Source organism: Mandrillus leucophaeus, unplaced genomic scaffold (genome assembly GCF_000951045.1).
Source record: "Mandrillus leucophaeus isolate KB7577 unplaced genomic scaffold, Mleu.le_1.0 Scaffold379, whole genome shotgun sequence".
In the NCBI taxonomy this organism is placed as follows: Eukaryota; Metazoa; Chordata; class Mammalia; order Primates; family Cercopithecidae; genus Mandrillus; species Mandrillus leucophaeus.
The window spans coordinates 1,318,147-1,333,657 of record NW_012104020.1 but is presented as its reverse complement, the minus strand read 5'-3'; the positions used below and the strand labels follow the sequence as shown (position 1 = coordinate 1,333,657).

At 40.7% G+C, this 15,511-nt stretch overlaps 1 protein-coding gene across 1 annotated transcript in view; it reads right to left on the bottom strand.

Moving 5' to 3' along the window:
• EFCAB5 (EF-hand calcium binding domain 5) overlaps positions 1-15,511 on the bottom strand; it is a 170,793-nt gene that overhangs the window by 25,572 nt on the left and 129,710 nt on the right. Inside the window, exons 16-19 of the mRNA XM_011990371.1 lie at positions 7,901-8,190; positions 6,170-6,339; positions 5,423-5,651; positions 3,430-3,582 (exon numbers count right to left, since the gene is read on the bottom strand). Coding sequence (XP_011845761.1) covers positions 3,430-3,582; positions 5,423-5,651; positions 6,170-6,339; positions 7,901-8,190 — 842 coding nt within the window. The remainder of the gene's footprint in view (positions 1-3,429; positions 3,583-5,422; positions 5,652-6,169; positions 6,340-7,900; positions 8,191-15,511) is intronic.

The window sequence follows — 15,511 nt, the reverse complement described above, 5'->3', positions numbered from 1 at the left end:
CTCTGGTGCAAGAAAGTTTTACATTTTTATCTAGTCAATGTATCAACCTTCCCTTAATTGTTCCAACCTTTGGTGTAAGTAGCAATCCTTCTCCAGACCAAGATTGTAAATGTTCTCTCAACCCTCATATTCTTAGCTATCCTGTGAAAATTAAAATCATTTGTCAAGTTTTTAAAAAATCATGTTGAGATTTTTCTTGGAATTTTGTTAAATTTATAAATAATTGTTGGAAGAAATTATATCTTTAAAAAATGATCTTCTTGTGGGAGAAAATCACGGCCTTCTACTTCGTAAGAACTATTTATATCACTTGACATAAATTATAGTTTGTTTCATATAGGGCCTAAGGGTGATGCGATGAAGTGAGGAAAATGTTCCAGAATAACAACATTTTTGAAATCTCTGAGGTAAAAGAAAATTTGCTTCCTATTAGGAAATGTGCGATGTGAAACATTAATTGTAGTGTTACATTTTTCTCCTCCTGAGAGTCTCTCCCCTCCTCTTCCCTCTCATTCAAGCAGAAAGTCTGTTTACTGCCTTAGAAAAGGAACGTGATGAGGTAGAAAGGAGAAATCACCGGCCAGTCTGACTTTCAAATTTTTCCAAAAGCCTACATTGCCACGACTTAAGATAGCAAACCAGGCACCCGTGTTAGCTACTTGTCTCTCTTGAGACCCCAGGGAAATAAAAGACTGCCATACTGATTTCTTTGCTGGCTGTCAGCCGGGGGCTGCCCTTAGTGCCCTGGGTCTTTGTCCACAGCCCTGTGTATCTCGGGACCGGCAGTGGGGTGTTAACTCACCATCTTTCTGACTCTTCCTCCATCCTCCTGTCTCTCATGGATCACAACCAAAAAGGGTTCTCTGTTTTTAAGGGCTCATACGATCCAGGGCTCACCTGGATAATCCAAGATAATCTCCCCATCTCAAATTCCTTAATGTTAATCACATCTGCAAAATCCTTTTTGCCATGTAAAGTGACATACTCGCAGTTTCCAGGAATTTGGACATGGACATCTTAGGAGAAGGCATTATTCTGCCTGCCACAGTTACCTATTTAATAAGTTCGGTACTCCAAAGAAATAGACAGAGGTGCTTTGGGGTGATAAAGTAAAATACCCTGAATTTCATACCTAAGAGAATTTGAATCTGTTTTTACTCATCTATGGTTACTGTTAACAGAACAGTAATTTTTTTCCTCTATGACTCTATACCTTACAGGAACATGGGCTTGAGGTGAGGGGGAGTATCTCAGAATTTACTTTATAATTCATATCAGTCAGGGTATCACAAGGAAGCAGATTGCCCCAGCTGGGTAATTTAATTTAAGGGGAGTTCAATAAAGGAACTATTTACGAAGGCAGTGTTTAGAATCCCGACCTGGTAATAAGGAAGAGCTGTTACCACTCTTAGCCTGAAGAGGTGGGGAAATGGGGTGTGGGCGGGGGAAGCAATGGCCAGAACCAACAAAGGACAGCTGTGTGGACAGGACTGCCTGATGAAAGGTGAAGTGGCTTTTAGGAGAGAAACACAGCTAACCCACAGCAACCTGGCAGAGAGGGAGACAGAAGCACCAATGCCCCAGTTGCACTCTGCTTCTGCCCTCCAGTGTCCTGTTGGCAGCTGTCATTGGACAAACTCAAGCAGAAGCCAAAGGGCCAAAGAGCCCATGGATACTGGTTTATTTTTTGAGACACAGAGCAGGCTGGAAAAGAGAGAGAAATGTGAACCTGGAGGGGCTGCAGAAGGGGAAGAGGGAGGCTGAGGAAGTTATGATCGTTGAGTGCTTGAAAAGAGCTTAGCCAGGCTGTTCTGGTCTCTGTCCCACCACGATCTCACTCACAACCCGCTGCTGGGTGGCCCTTCTCTCCCCCGACTTTTGGCAGGATCTTCTTCACCATCATAAGACAGTCCAGGTCAGATGGGATGTGACCCTGGTGGTTTTGTCCGTGGACTCTTGATTCTGAACCTACAGCCGCTGAAGTTATGCTTCTTGCTGACTGCTTTGGGCTATTTTGGCCTTTTCCATGGTGCCCTATGTGTTGTTTCTCTTAAGGCCCTGACAGTATTCTTCTGAATCTTTCCTGGGACCCCATGTGCTTTGAAGGGCCACTATAGCTGGGGCCCTTCAAACAGGGTGCTCTGCCCCAGTCCTAAGTGCCCTTGGAGGCTCCCAACCACACCCTCAATAGCTGTGCCAATTACAAGGCATTCTCTGCCTCCATGGCCTGGCCAACCCACAAGAGAGTCCATGATTCTGCCCTCATTGACCAAGGCCTCATCAGATTGAGCCAGCCACTGAGGGAGGGAAGTAGGGACCTGGTGGGAAAAAGGAAAGAAGCAGCCCGGAGGGAAGTGCAGACATGCCTGCCGTGGGCCAGCCAAGGGACTGGGAGACAACCAGGTGACGCTACCACCCGACCAAGCACCCCTCAGAGTCATTCAGCCTTTCTGAAGGGAAAAACCTTTCCACCCACTCTCATCATATGCAAAATCCTAACACAAAGTATAAAGAAGCAAAGCAAATAGCAAGAATTCATGACATTATGGATAGGAGGGCTTAAAAAAAATTGGTGTCATATAACTGAGTCCTTCCAAAACAGCAGCTCCTAGTCCCTTCCCACTCCACCCATATGATTCTGGTGAATGGTGCCCATTACTGTAAAGTCCACACTCTGGCCAGGGGTACATATCTCAGTATAAGTCAAAAAGAGTCTTCTGGCCCGGCGCGGTGGCTCACACCTGTAATCCTAGCACTTTGGGAGGCCGAAGTGGCTGGATCATCTGAGGTTAGGAGTTCAAGACTAGCTTGACCAACATGGATAAACCCCATCTCTACTAAAAATACAAAATTAACTGGACATGGTGGCGCATGCCTGTAATTCCAGCTTCTTGGGAGGCTGAGGCAGGAGAATCACTTGAACCCGGGAGGCGGAGGTTGAGGTAAGCTGAGATTGCGCTATTGCACTCCAGCCTGGGCAACAAGAGTGAGACTCCGTCTTCTTTCTTGGGTTTTCCAAACTGGAACTTTTTACTGGATGCTTTTAGTAAGCATCTGACTTGCTCTGTGGAAGAAGCCAATCTTTAGCTGAAAGAACAAAACCAATGTACAGAGGGAAACAAACATGAGAGGTGGACAGATGAACACAAGAGAGGACTGATGGTTTCAAATCCCTAGATCTAGCCACCCTGAAAGATAGCTTGACTCCCGCCCTGTCTTCATTTTGGTCACGTGAGTCAGTTAGTTCTCCCTTTTGGCTAAGGCAATTTGAGGTGGATTCCTGTCACTCACAATCAAGGGTCTTGTATTGGGAAATCTGTCTTCAGTTAGACTAATAGCTAATTAATATGGTTTTCAAATGTTAGCAAGAAATAACATCTAGACACTTGGCTACCTTGGAGAGATCTACCACTACTGAACCTTGCCTACCTGGGCTGGGCTAGGCTCTACAAAGTACATAGTGATGGAGGTGATGCTGGATGTGACGTCAAAGAGCCAGCCAATGCCAGTGATCACAATATGCAGAATGTGCTCCCGGCTGTGGACGTAGTGATAGGCAGTGCTAAAGACATTGGCAACACCCTGTAGAGACAGAAAATTCAAATAGCCTACTCTTTTTAAAATAGAAAAAATAATTAGTAATATAGTAATCGGATTACCTTTACCAGTAATTTAATTACTTCTTGATAATCTACTTCCTGCAAATTATTCAGCAGTCCTCAAAGGGCAATGTTCCAGGTTCTACTATAAAAAAAGGATCATCAAGAAATCAAAGGCATAGGCCAGGTACCGTGGCTCATGCCTTTAATCTCAGCACTTTGGGAGGCCAAGTCAGGGTGCATCACTTGAGGTCAGGAGTTTGAGACCAGCCTGGCCAACATGGTGAAACCCTGTCTCTACTAAAAATGCAAATATTAGCTGGGCATGGTGGTGGGCGCCCGTAATCCCAGCTACTTGGGAGGCTGAGGCAGGAGAATTGCTTGAACTCAGGAGCTGAGATCGCACGACTGCACTCCAACCTGGGAAACAGAGCAAGTTTCACAAAAAAAGAGTCAGAGGTGTAAAGAGAGAGACTCGCATAAGTTTTTATGCTTTTGATAGTCATCCAGTGAAATTTGTGATATGTGCTAGTAGAGAATAGCATCAAAGGAACAAGATAAACTTTGAAATGAGAAAAAAAATGTTAAAAAGCCAAGAACGAACGCCAATCTTAGGCAGGTGGGTAGGAGCTGCCTTGATCAGATGCCAGTGTTAATGCCTGCATCTGTGCGGACATGGCCACTATCATCAGATCAACAGTATAAGACATGTTTGGTTCCAAGACCCACAGCGTGCTAGATTACATAGTCCTCTTATAGGCATTAGAAGACCCTGTTCCACAGAGAAGGGATGGGAAATCCTTAGAACCCATATGTGGGCTTGTTGTCAAGAAACTCCAGGAATCACAAACTCTTCAAAATTATATACCTTTTATCTTAGGACTCAAGGCATCTAAGGGTAACCCAGAAGCCTTTACCTCTCTCACAGACTATATATACTTCACCTACTGATAACTTCATACTCCTCCATTTCAATATCGTCACATAATTCCATGTCAGATGAGAATGAATTTTATTATTAAAAATATGTCCAGAGAAAGAGGTTCTACCACTTTCCTCAACTATCCACCCAATAAATGGGAAGAGAAAGTGAAAAATAATGGTAAATAAACATAAGGAGCCAAAGGCTTACAGGGCAACAAATGATAAGGGCATAGCAAGTTCAAGTTCCTAACTCGCTGCTATGGTCCACAGTTCATTGTCTCCATAAAGGCTTTCGATCTTCCTTTACTGCAAGTTCTATCCACAAATTAAATAAAAATGCTTGTAGAAATGGTCTAGCTATTTCATGACCTTAAAAGTGCCTATCATTTTGTGATCCAATTTAAAAACATGAATACTCAAGAAACATTTAGGCCTTTTTCTTTATTTTTCATCCTCAAAAATTATAACACTGAAATCAAGACCTATGGGGATGCATATCAGAGTTAGTACCATTTGTAGAAAGTACAAAAGATTTCTAGATAGATACCACTATTAGTAAAACACAAATCTGTCCCTTCTAAAAGTTCATTCCCGCTTTGTGGGTCTTAGTGGTCTAATGGTTGGATTTCTGTTCTATAGCATAAAATTCTATTCCTGTGATAAATGCTATGGGACACATGAGGCTGAGGCATGGATATGCAACTGAGGCTGAAAGTCCTCCCATAAGTAATGGGGAACTTCTCAAAAGACTGAAACATACATTCAGGGAACAGGAGCAAGAATGATGATGTTATCTGTATACACAGCTTTACTCTCATCGGATTTCAGGTTTCACTCTTTAAAAAGTATTAGAAGGAGAGGCCATCCTACCATTGCTCTTGAAGACGTCTATGACTTACCTGATAGAATCTGATCTCATGAGGTAGAAAGATGTTTATTTCGTGGGGATCTCTAAGGGTGTCAACAGCCAAGACCCCAAAGATCCTCATATATGCATCTTGAAGAGGCAGAGCCAGGAATGACCCATTACAATCATCCTTATTACGGGACTGGTCCCAGAAGAAGATGTTCCCGTGGTACTGAACTTGGGGAACATGGATTGGCTTCCCTTCATCCACTACTGTAAAGCTGAGGAAAAAGAGTACGAGGATGGAAGAAAGGCACAGGGAGAGACTTAGATTAAACCATGGAGGAAGCTAGAGCGATTCTCTATTCACAATCTGTGGCATTATATGACCGAGCAGTGGACTCGATAAGATGACCAGTTTGGAGGTCTGACTTGAGAAAGACTTAAAAAAAAAAAAAAAAAAAAAAAAATAAAAAAAGAAAAAAAAAAAAAATTTAGATGTGGACATAGAAAACAAATATAAACAGAACTCCGGAGACATAACTTACGGAGCAGGCAGAAATAATTGAACTGGTAATTGTGAAGTAGAGTCCATGTGTGGCGAATCGTTGCCAAAGAGCGAGCTCTAGAAATAGGTGAAATCATCCAGGACTGGAAGCCATCAGCTTCTACTCCAGAAGCACTGGTGACTTGAGCCACTTCTCTTTTGAGCAGCCAGCTGGGATCTTGATGCCAGTTTACTCAGAAAGGGAATTATTTTTTTAGGAGGGTAAAACCAACCTCTTAAAGACGTTCTTACCTGATTCCTTTCATGTCCCTGTAGAGCACTCTGTTCAGTACAAATAGAGCATCATCTAAGGTGCAAGCCACATTCCTCAAGAGAACATTCCCTTTCTCAGGCAGTAGTAGGTTTTCTTCTAAGAGGGAAATGTGAGCACTGATCTTTTTATTTCCATGGGCTTCAGCATCCTACGGCAAAACATTTCCGACCATGTGTTTGCTAACAGCCAAAGAACTCCCCTAATCATGTCTCCCTCACTGGTTAATTCATGCATCTGACCCCAGCAGTTTCATTTTCCTGAATAAAGAATGCATATATTACTATTCATGGGCAGTGAGGAAAAAGTTGACACCATAGCTATACCCTAAATCTGAGTTTTAGTGAGGATAATGGGTTTCCTCTATGCCAACTGGCCTGGTTTACTGGAAAAGAAAAACAAAACCAGAGAACTTTCAGGTCTACTCAAATTTAGAAGTTTAAAACTTGGATTCCTTTGACCTATAGTCAAATAGTCTGTGTTTCTATTAAAAGTGTTGATTTTAGAGAGCTGGGCCAAGAATATGCCTTCACTTCACTCATATTTCTTGACCATCAACTGTGAATGTGAATGTGAAAAAAAATGCTCTCAAGGAACTCTTAACACACTTTGTATATTTGATCTTTGTAATTTCAGGAAGGATTTTTTTTTTGGGCCCAAGACTGCAGACTTTCTGTAACTACTATTTCTGTAACTACAAATTCTCTGTACCTAAAATATTATTATGTTATTAACAATATTATGTGTCAATACATACATTAAACATATCCATAAATTGGGGACATGTGAGACACTTTCCCTGATATTTTTCTCCTCTTTCTATATATTTGGGTTTGCTTTCCATGCCCATTTCTTTTGCCTTTATTCCTTCTTTCCACATACAAGATCATGGAGTCATTAACAAATGTGTAGTGAGATTTCTCTCACAATACCACAGATCTCTGAAGCAAGCTAGAACAATGCCTCTTTTTCTTGAGTGGTTGTTTGGTCCCGGTGCCCCATTTCCAACTACACTGGAAAATTCAGCCATTCAGGAGATGATTCCATTGAGCAAGTGTCGCTACTTAGCTGAGATGACTGGCACAGGTTCCCTGGATCAGTGGAATCTATGATACATGTAGAAGGCAGCCATGCTGTTTCTGCCTGTGAACAGCAGCAACCTGGGAGTCTCTGAGGAGGTGGCAAGGCTGTAGGCAGTGGCCCCTCACGGCCATGCGTTCTAAGTGACAGGATTCTGCAGTAGTCTCAGCTTGCTTCTAGGCAATGCTGTGAAATACTGTGTGGTGTCAGACTCGATAATGAGTTTATGATTTAAATAGTTCCTTTTAAAACTGACTCCCAAAATACCATGCAAGGGAAATGTAGCTTGAACTGCTTGTACAGCTTGTTACTGATATTTTACATAATCTGTCTATTGTCCATTCTAGGCTTATTTGACTCTGAGCAGAAATGAAATTAGAAATCCCAAGACATCTCTTCTACATCTGTCTTTTCTACCTTTCTACTCTGCTTCTATCTTGTCAACCAGCAGTCACTCCAGTTGCGCGTCTCCTAGGCTTCGGGCCATTTGTAATGGACTGGGATGAATAAAATATCTATAGCAGCACCCAGCGATTTTTCAAGAGAATTCAGGATGCTCCTCTTTTGCGGATATTGAACATCGCCTACTGTGAGGAGATGTTTCCTCTCACATACCACTTTAGAAAACGTACCTGCGTGAGGGCCTTAAAGGCCTCACTATACACCGGCTCTAGGGACACTCCACTTGTCTCTGCAGCACGTTGGATTTGGTGCAGCCACTTCCGCCTGGCACAATTCCTCAGACTCTCAATGTGGCACCTTTCTAAAGCATTCATCAGATATTCCACAACACTTTCCAGAACTTGGTCTTCATTGCCCCTGAGTTCAGATACAACCAATTCTATGTAATTCTGAAATTGTTTTGAAGACAATCTCACTTCGTGACCAGGGTGTGGCTTTGGAAATTGGATGTGTAGTTTAGCTAAAAGACACAAACACAAAACCAAGAACTAACCAAAAGTTCACTCATTGGTGGGGGGAATTTTCATTCTCCTCTTACGATGAACTGCCCTGGACGACTGCTCTAGTGGAAAACCAAGTATATCAAAGGCATCTCTGAGCCCAATGGAATATTTTACAATGAATTTCTATGCTGAACTCAATATGACTCATGTGTCAACTTCTTTGTTTTTGTTTTGTTTTGTTTTGATTTTGCCACCTAGCCTGGTGAAACCTCAAGGTTTGCTTTGATTCCTTCCCTACCTTTGCCTTCCATATCCAATAAGCCACTTAATTCTATCCTGTTACTCTTTGGCAGTGTGGCCACTCCTCTCCTTTCATACTTTCATAACCCCAAAGCCAGCTTTTATCACTTTGTAATTGACTTAACAATAGTAAATGCTCAATACATGTTTGTAAAATTAAATTAAAACACAACTTGCATTAGGCAATTCCCTGGTTCAAAGTCCTACCATAGTTGGATCCAGTCTATTTCCAATCACATCTGCCCCTAATACCATATAGGAATTATTTGCTGCAGTATCTCCATTCTACTCATGGTTCCTGACCATGTCTTGCACACTTCTGTATTCACATCTCTTCTCTATTTTTGTAATTGTATAATCATGAACCTACTACCAAATCTGAACATTACCAGTAACATACATTCTTCTGTGATCTGCCCTATTCCATTCCCTGCCTCCTCACACCTCCCACTGATATCCTGAATTTGGCTTTATCTTTACCTTTCTTTTAATTTTCCCAGTGTTATTATAGTTACATAACAATATATGTGTTTGACACGCACACACACACACACGCACATGCACACACACACTTCTAAACAATATGTGGTTTAGTTTTGCATTTTTAAAATTTATTTATTTATTTGAGACGGAGTCTAGCTCTGTTACCCAGGCGGGAGTGTAGTGGCACAATCTTGGCTCACTGCAACCTCCACCTCCCAGATTCAAGCGATTCTCCTGCCTCAGCCTCCTAAGTAGCTGGGATTACAGGTGTGCACCACCATGCCTGGCTAATTTTCATATTTTCAGTAGAGGTGGGGTTTCACCATATTGGCCAGACTGGTCTCAAACTCCTGACCTCAGATGATCTGCCCCCTCAGCCTCCCAAAGTGCTGGGATTATAGGTGTAGCCACCAAGCTCAGCCAGTTTTTCATGTTTATAAACTTTAGAAAAAGGTTATCAAACCATGTGTAGTTTTCTGGGACATACTTTTTTATTCAACACTATGCTACATATCTTCCTTGTTGTTTATCTTTCCAACATATCTTTCCATGTTGTTACTGTAGCTATGATTCATTTATTTTCACCAGTGTATGTTATTATATGAGTATATCATTACTGATTCAGTCTACTATCAGTGGGTTTTTAAGTTATTCTCAATATTTTACTCATATGAACAGTGTTATGAGCATTTCGTAAATATCTCCTGGTGCATATGTGCAAGATTCTTTGACAGTTGTTATAAATTAATAAGTCACAGGGTATGTACCCTTCCCCTTTAAAGTATAGTTCAAAGTTCCTCCTCCCTCAGGAACACTTCTGTTGTGATTTATCCTTCTCTTGAAAGACAATAGCATCTATTCTACACCATTTATTTGACAATTAACAAATACTACCTGGCACTTGTGGACATCATATCATGTGTGAGCTTCTCATTTCTGTAGCTGAACATTTATTGATTTTTTACTCCTTAGCATCCAGTCACCTTTCTCTGAGTAATTGTATCTCTAACTTTGCTTTGGGGAAGCAACTTCATTCCCATCTCTGGTCATGTGTTTGAATGGGGTTCCATTCACAGTTCTAGAGGTGGAGCATGTGCCTCAGGCTTAAGCCAGTCATGACATTCTATTCTTTTAGCCAGAGTGGTTGGTTTAGTACTGACGAATGCCAGACTTTTTGATTGAATGATTAGGAAGAAGATACTTTCTTTTTTATTCCCATTGGACTTCAATGAAACTGTGAGCATGTGAAACTGGACCTGGTTACCACAAAGGTAGAGGCTGTATGATAGTGCAGCTAAAACAGAAGACAGCAAGAGAAAGAGAAAGAACCAGACAGCTGTCCTAATGTCATTATTTGGATTCCCAAATCTAGTTGTGTCCTAAACTAGTACTGGACTTTTTCATTGTATGAACCAATAAATTCCTCTTATGTGTAAACACTTTGGGTTGGGTTCTCTATTACTTGAGCCAAAAGGATCTTAACTAGTACAATCCTCAATTAGATTAAAAGTGCCTTGTGGATTCTTCATCTTCCATTTCTTCTTCTTTTTTCCCTTTCATTCTTTTGCCTCCTTGAACAATTTGATCCTAAAGTCATTAGGTGGGGCAGAGCAAGGTAAGCATCTGTTCCTGGTCAGGTGAAGTCAATGTGGCACCAAGCAGGATATCAGGGCCCAAATCTGTGCAGGGTTAGCCGGGCAAGAGTTGTCAGAGCCTGAGCAGGGCGAGGAGGGTATCCATGTGGAAGGGCAATCTTCGGTCCATGTGGGTAAAGAGGATGGCCTTACAGAGAGGTGGTTTAACTTGGGTGTCAGATTCCAAGCAGTACAAATAGGGTATCCATATGAGACGGACGCCCAACATGGGGTGTTTAATCTTGAGCAGGGTGAGAAGGGCCTCCAAATCGAGGGATGGCCTGGCCTGGGAGGTCAGAACCTAAACAGGGTGAGGAGGGTGTCTACATGGAAGGGCCATCCACATAGGTTGGGGGTCAGCTCATCGTAAGGAGTCAGATCCTGAGTGGATTGACAAGGGCATCCACATGAAAATGTGCCTTGGCATGGAGTGTCAGAGCCTAAGGACTATGTAAAGGACATCCACTTGGAGGGGGTGATCTGTTGTGGGCTATCAGAATCTAAGCAGAGTAAGGAGGATAGCCATGTGGGAAGGGCCGATTAGTGCAAGATGTTAGAACTTAAATGTAGTAAAAAGGAAATCAGTGTGGAAGAGAGGACAGCAACAGTGCTGGGACATTAGTTCCATATAGAACTAATGGATTCATTGGGGGATCGATCAAATAAATAAATATATTTAGGATAACACAGCCAGAGAAAACGGAACCACAAAAGGGAATGAGAAAAAACTAGAATGAACCCTGTTGTGTTGGATTGGACTTGGAATTACCAGTGTGAACTCATGGTTTTTAATATTAGTAGACAGAAAGGTACGTGCAGATATAAATGTATACATGTACACGCACAGGTGTGCACGAGTGCGTGCATGCATACACATACACACACATACACACACACACACATACAGTTTCTACATCTGTCCACTGAGAAATCTGAGAGAGGAGACTCATGAGTAATGAGCACGTGTAGAACCCAGATGCTGGCTTGGGGAGATGGATGATTCCAGGGTGAAAGAAGGGAAAATATAAGACCAACCTGGAAGATCTCTTTGTGCCAGAAAGCAAGGACATGCTCAAAGGATGAGGGATACATGTTAAAAGGATGCAGAAAATTGGCAGAAAATTGGCAGTTTTTTATAAAGCTAAACATATATATTCCACTCCTAAGTATTCATTAATAAGAAATGAAAACATAGTCACCAGAAGATTTACTTAAGATTGTGAAGAGTAGCTTTATTTATAATAGCTGAGAACTGGAAACAGCCCAAGTGTCCATACATTGGAAAATGGATAAACAAACCATGGTATATTCATCCAATGGAATACTCCTCAGCAATAAAAAGAAGCAAATTGCTGATACATGTAGCAACATATTAAGACTCTCAAGAAAAATTATGCTGAGTCGACCAGGCCCAGTGGCTTATGACTGTAATCCAGAGCTTTGGGAGGCTGAGCAGGGAGGATCACTTGAGGCCAGGAGTTAGTGCCCAGCCTGGGCAACATGATGTCTCTACAAAAAGTTGATAAACTAGCCAGGCATGGTGGTGTGCACCTGTAGTCTCCCAGCTACTTGGGAGGCTGAGGCGGGAGGACTGCTTGTGCCCAGGAGTTCAAGGCTGCAGTGAGTTATGATCACACGCCACTACACTCCAGCCTGGGCAACAGAGTGAGACTCTGTCTCCCTGAAAATGTTAAAAAATAAAAGTAAAAATTATACTGAGTGAAAGAAGTCATATACAAAAGAGTACATAGAGTTTAAACTCTCTAAAAACAAGGTGCATACTGTATAATTTCATTTTTATGAAATTCCAGATAATACTAAAGAGATCAAACTAATTTATGGTAGAAAATAGAAAAGTGGTTGCTTTGGGGACTGGAGGGTGGGCGACTGAATGGGAAAGAGGCATGAGGACTTGTTTTGTTCTATATCTTTTATTTAATTATTATTTTTTAAGAGATGGGTTTTTTATTTTTTTAAGAGATGGGTTTTGTGATGTTACCCAGGCTGATCTCGAACTCCTGGGCTCAAGCGATCTTCCTGCCTCTGCCTCTCGAGTAGCTGGGATTACAGGTGTGTCACTGTGCTATTTGTTCTGTATCTTGATAGGAGTATGGGGTGCACAGGGCATGTATTTGTCAAAACTCAGCAAATATACACTTAAAATTCGTACATCTCATTTTATGGAAATTTGGTCTCAAGAGGAAAAAACTTCCTTCTTTCCCCATGTGCAAAAAGAAAGAAAAAAACTGTTAATAAATATCGAACTCTAATTAATGATACGCATGCTGAGGTATTTAGGGAGAAGCGTATTGATTTCTATAATTTACTTAAAATGCGCTACATGCATCAAAAATAAGAGAGATGGAAGGATTGAGGGACAGGGAGATGAATAGACAGATTAAAAAGTGAGGTAAAATATTAATGAAGTGAGGTAAAATAAAAATGATTAATTTATGTGGTGGGTATATAGGTATCGCTGTAAAATTCTTTCAGCTTTGCCATGTTTGACAGTTTTCATAATGAAATGCTGGGGTCGGGCATGGTGACTCACGCCTGTAATCCCAGCACTTCGGGAGACTGAGGTGAGAGGGTCGCTTCAGGCCAGGAGTTTGTGACCAGCATGGGCAACACAGAGAGACCCCATCCATACCAAAAATTAGAAAAATGTGCCAGGCTTGCGACGCATACCTGTAGTCCCGGTTGCTCGGGAGTCTGTGGTGGGAGGATGATCACTTGAGTCCAGGAGTTGGAGGCTGCAGCGAGCTACAGTTGTGCCACTGCACTCCAGACTGAGTGAGAGAGTGAGACCTGGTGTCAAAAAAAAAACAACACACACACACACACACACACACACACAAAAACCATGGGCGTGGGGAGGGGAGGACACAGGAGCCAGAGTGAAAGAACTCCCATTGTCTAAAACTGGGACAATATGAGTATCAAAACAAATAGTGATAGTATTGGATTATAACCCATTGAATAAAAAAGGAAACCATGAACACATACTGCTATAAATGAATAAATGAAAAGTTGACAAAAAGGAAGAATGGTTTATACGGTTTCAATGGACACCCATGAAGTACTGACTAATTACAAAGGGGGAAAAAACAGCTTTAAAGTGGAGGGGCCTGATAGATATAATCTTAATCAACTGGTCAACGTTGTTACTATGGGACTTCTGATCAGATACAATGAGAAGAACACAGCATTGCTTCTGTGATATATTTCTGACAAAGATGAATAACCTGAATTTAACCATGGGGAAACAGTTGATAAATCAAAATGAAGGACATACTGCAACCAACTTATAATCTTCAAAAGTGTCAAGGTTATGGAAATCAAAGAAAGATAGAAGACTTTCTTAGAGATTCTTTATTCCAGAGTTCCGGAGCAAAGGAATAGCAACAGGAGTTTTATGCTAGCTACTTGTCCAGTTTTCAGTTTCTTTAAAAAACTCCTGTGTGCTTTTCAATGAGACTTTTAAATAACTATGGCTCTTAATTTTCATGGTTTCTGTAACTTTGTGACAAAAAGTATCACCAAAATGCTTTTTGTTGTTTTGTTTTAAAATAAATGTTTTATTACTTCCAACTGTACTTTTTGCCTTTATTATTTTTAATTGATGCATAATTGTCCATATTTATAGGGTACAGAGTGTTATTTCAATACATGTACACAATATATAATAATCAAATCAGCATAATGAGCATATACATCACCTCAAACATTTATCACTTCTTTGTGTTGGGAACATTCAAAATCTGCTCTTCCAGCTATTTGAAAATATACAACAAATTGCTGTTAATTATAGTTACTCTACAGTGCTAAAGAACACTATAACTTACGCCTCATATCTAGCTGTACTTTTGTATCCATTAACCAACCTTTGGATATCCCCTCTACCCTTAACCTTCCCTGTCTCTAGTAATCACTATTCTACTTTCTCCTTAAATAAGCTCAACTTTTTTAGCTTCAATATATGAGTAAGAACATGTAACATTTATCTTTTTGTGCCTGACTTATTTCATTTAACATAATGCCCTCCAACCTCATCTATGTTGCTTCAAATGATAGAATTTTTTCTTTTTGGTGGCTAAATACTATTGCATTGTGTATATAGACCAATTTTTTTTATCCATTCATCTGCTGATAGACACTTAGGCTGATCTCATATCTCAGCTATTGTGAGTAATGCAGCAATAAACATGGGAATGTAGAAATCTCTTTGACATACTTATTTCCTTTTTTTTGGATATATACTTTGAGTGGGATTACTAGATCATACAGTAGTTTTGTTTTTAGTGTTTTCAGGGACCTCCATACTGTTTTCAGTAATGGCTGTACTAATTTACATCACACCAACAATGTCTAAGGGTTTCCCTTTGTCTGCATCCTCGCCAGCATTTGTTATTTTTTGTGCCAGGGTGAGATAATACCTCATTGTGGTTTTGATTTGTATTTCCCTGATTAGTGATGTTAAGCATTTTTTCATATACCTGTTGATCATTTTTCTTTTGAGAGATGTCTATTCAGCTCATTTACCCTTTTTTCATTTGAATTATTTGATTTTTCTTTTTCTTTTTTTGGCTATTGCTTTGTCTGAGTTCCTTGTATATTTTGAATATTAATCCCTTGTCAGATGAATAGTTTGAAAATATTTTCTCCCCTTCTGCAGGTTGTCTCTTCACTCCATTGATTGTTTCCTTTGCAGTGCAGAAGCTTTTTAGTTTGAAATAATCCCACTTGTCTAATTTTGTTTTTGTTGCCTGTGCTTTTGAGGTCTTTTCCATAAAAAATTTGCCTAGACCAATGTCCTGAAGTGTTTCCCTTATGTTTTCATGAGTAGTTTCATAGTCTGGGGGGTCTTACATTTTAAGTCCTTGATCCATTTGAAGTTTTTTTTTTTTTTTTTTTTTTTTTT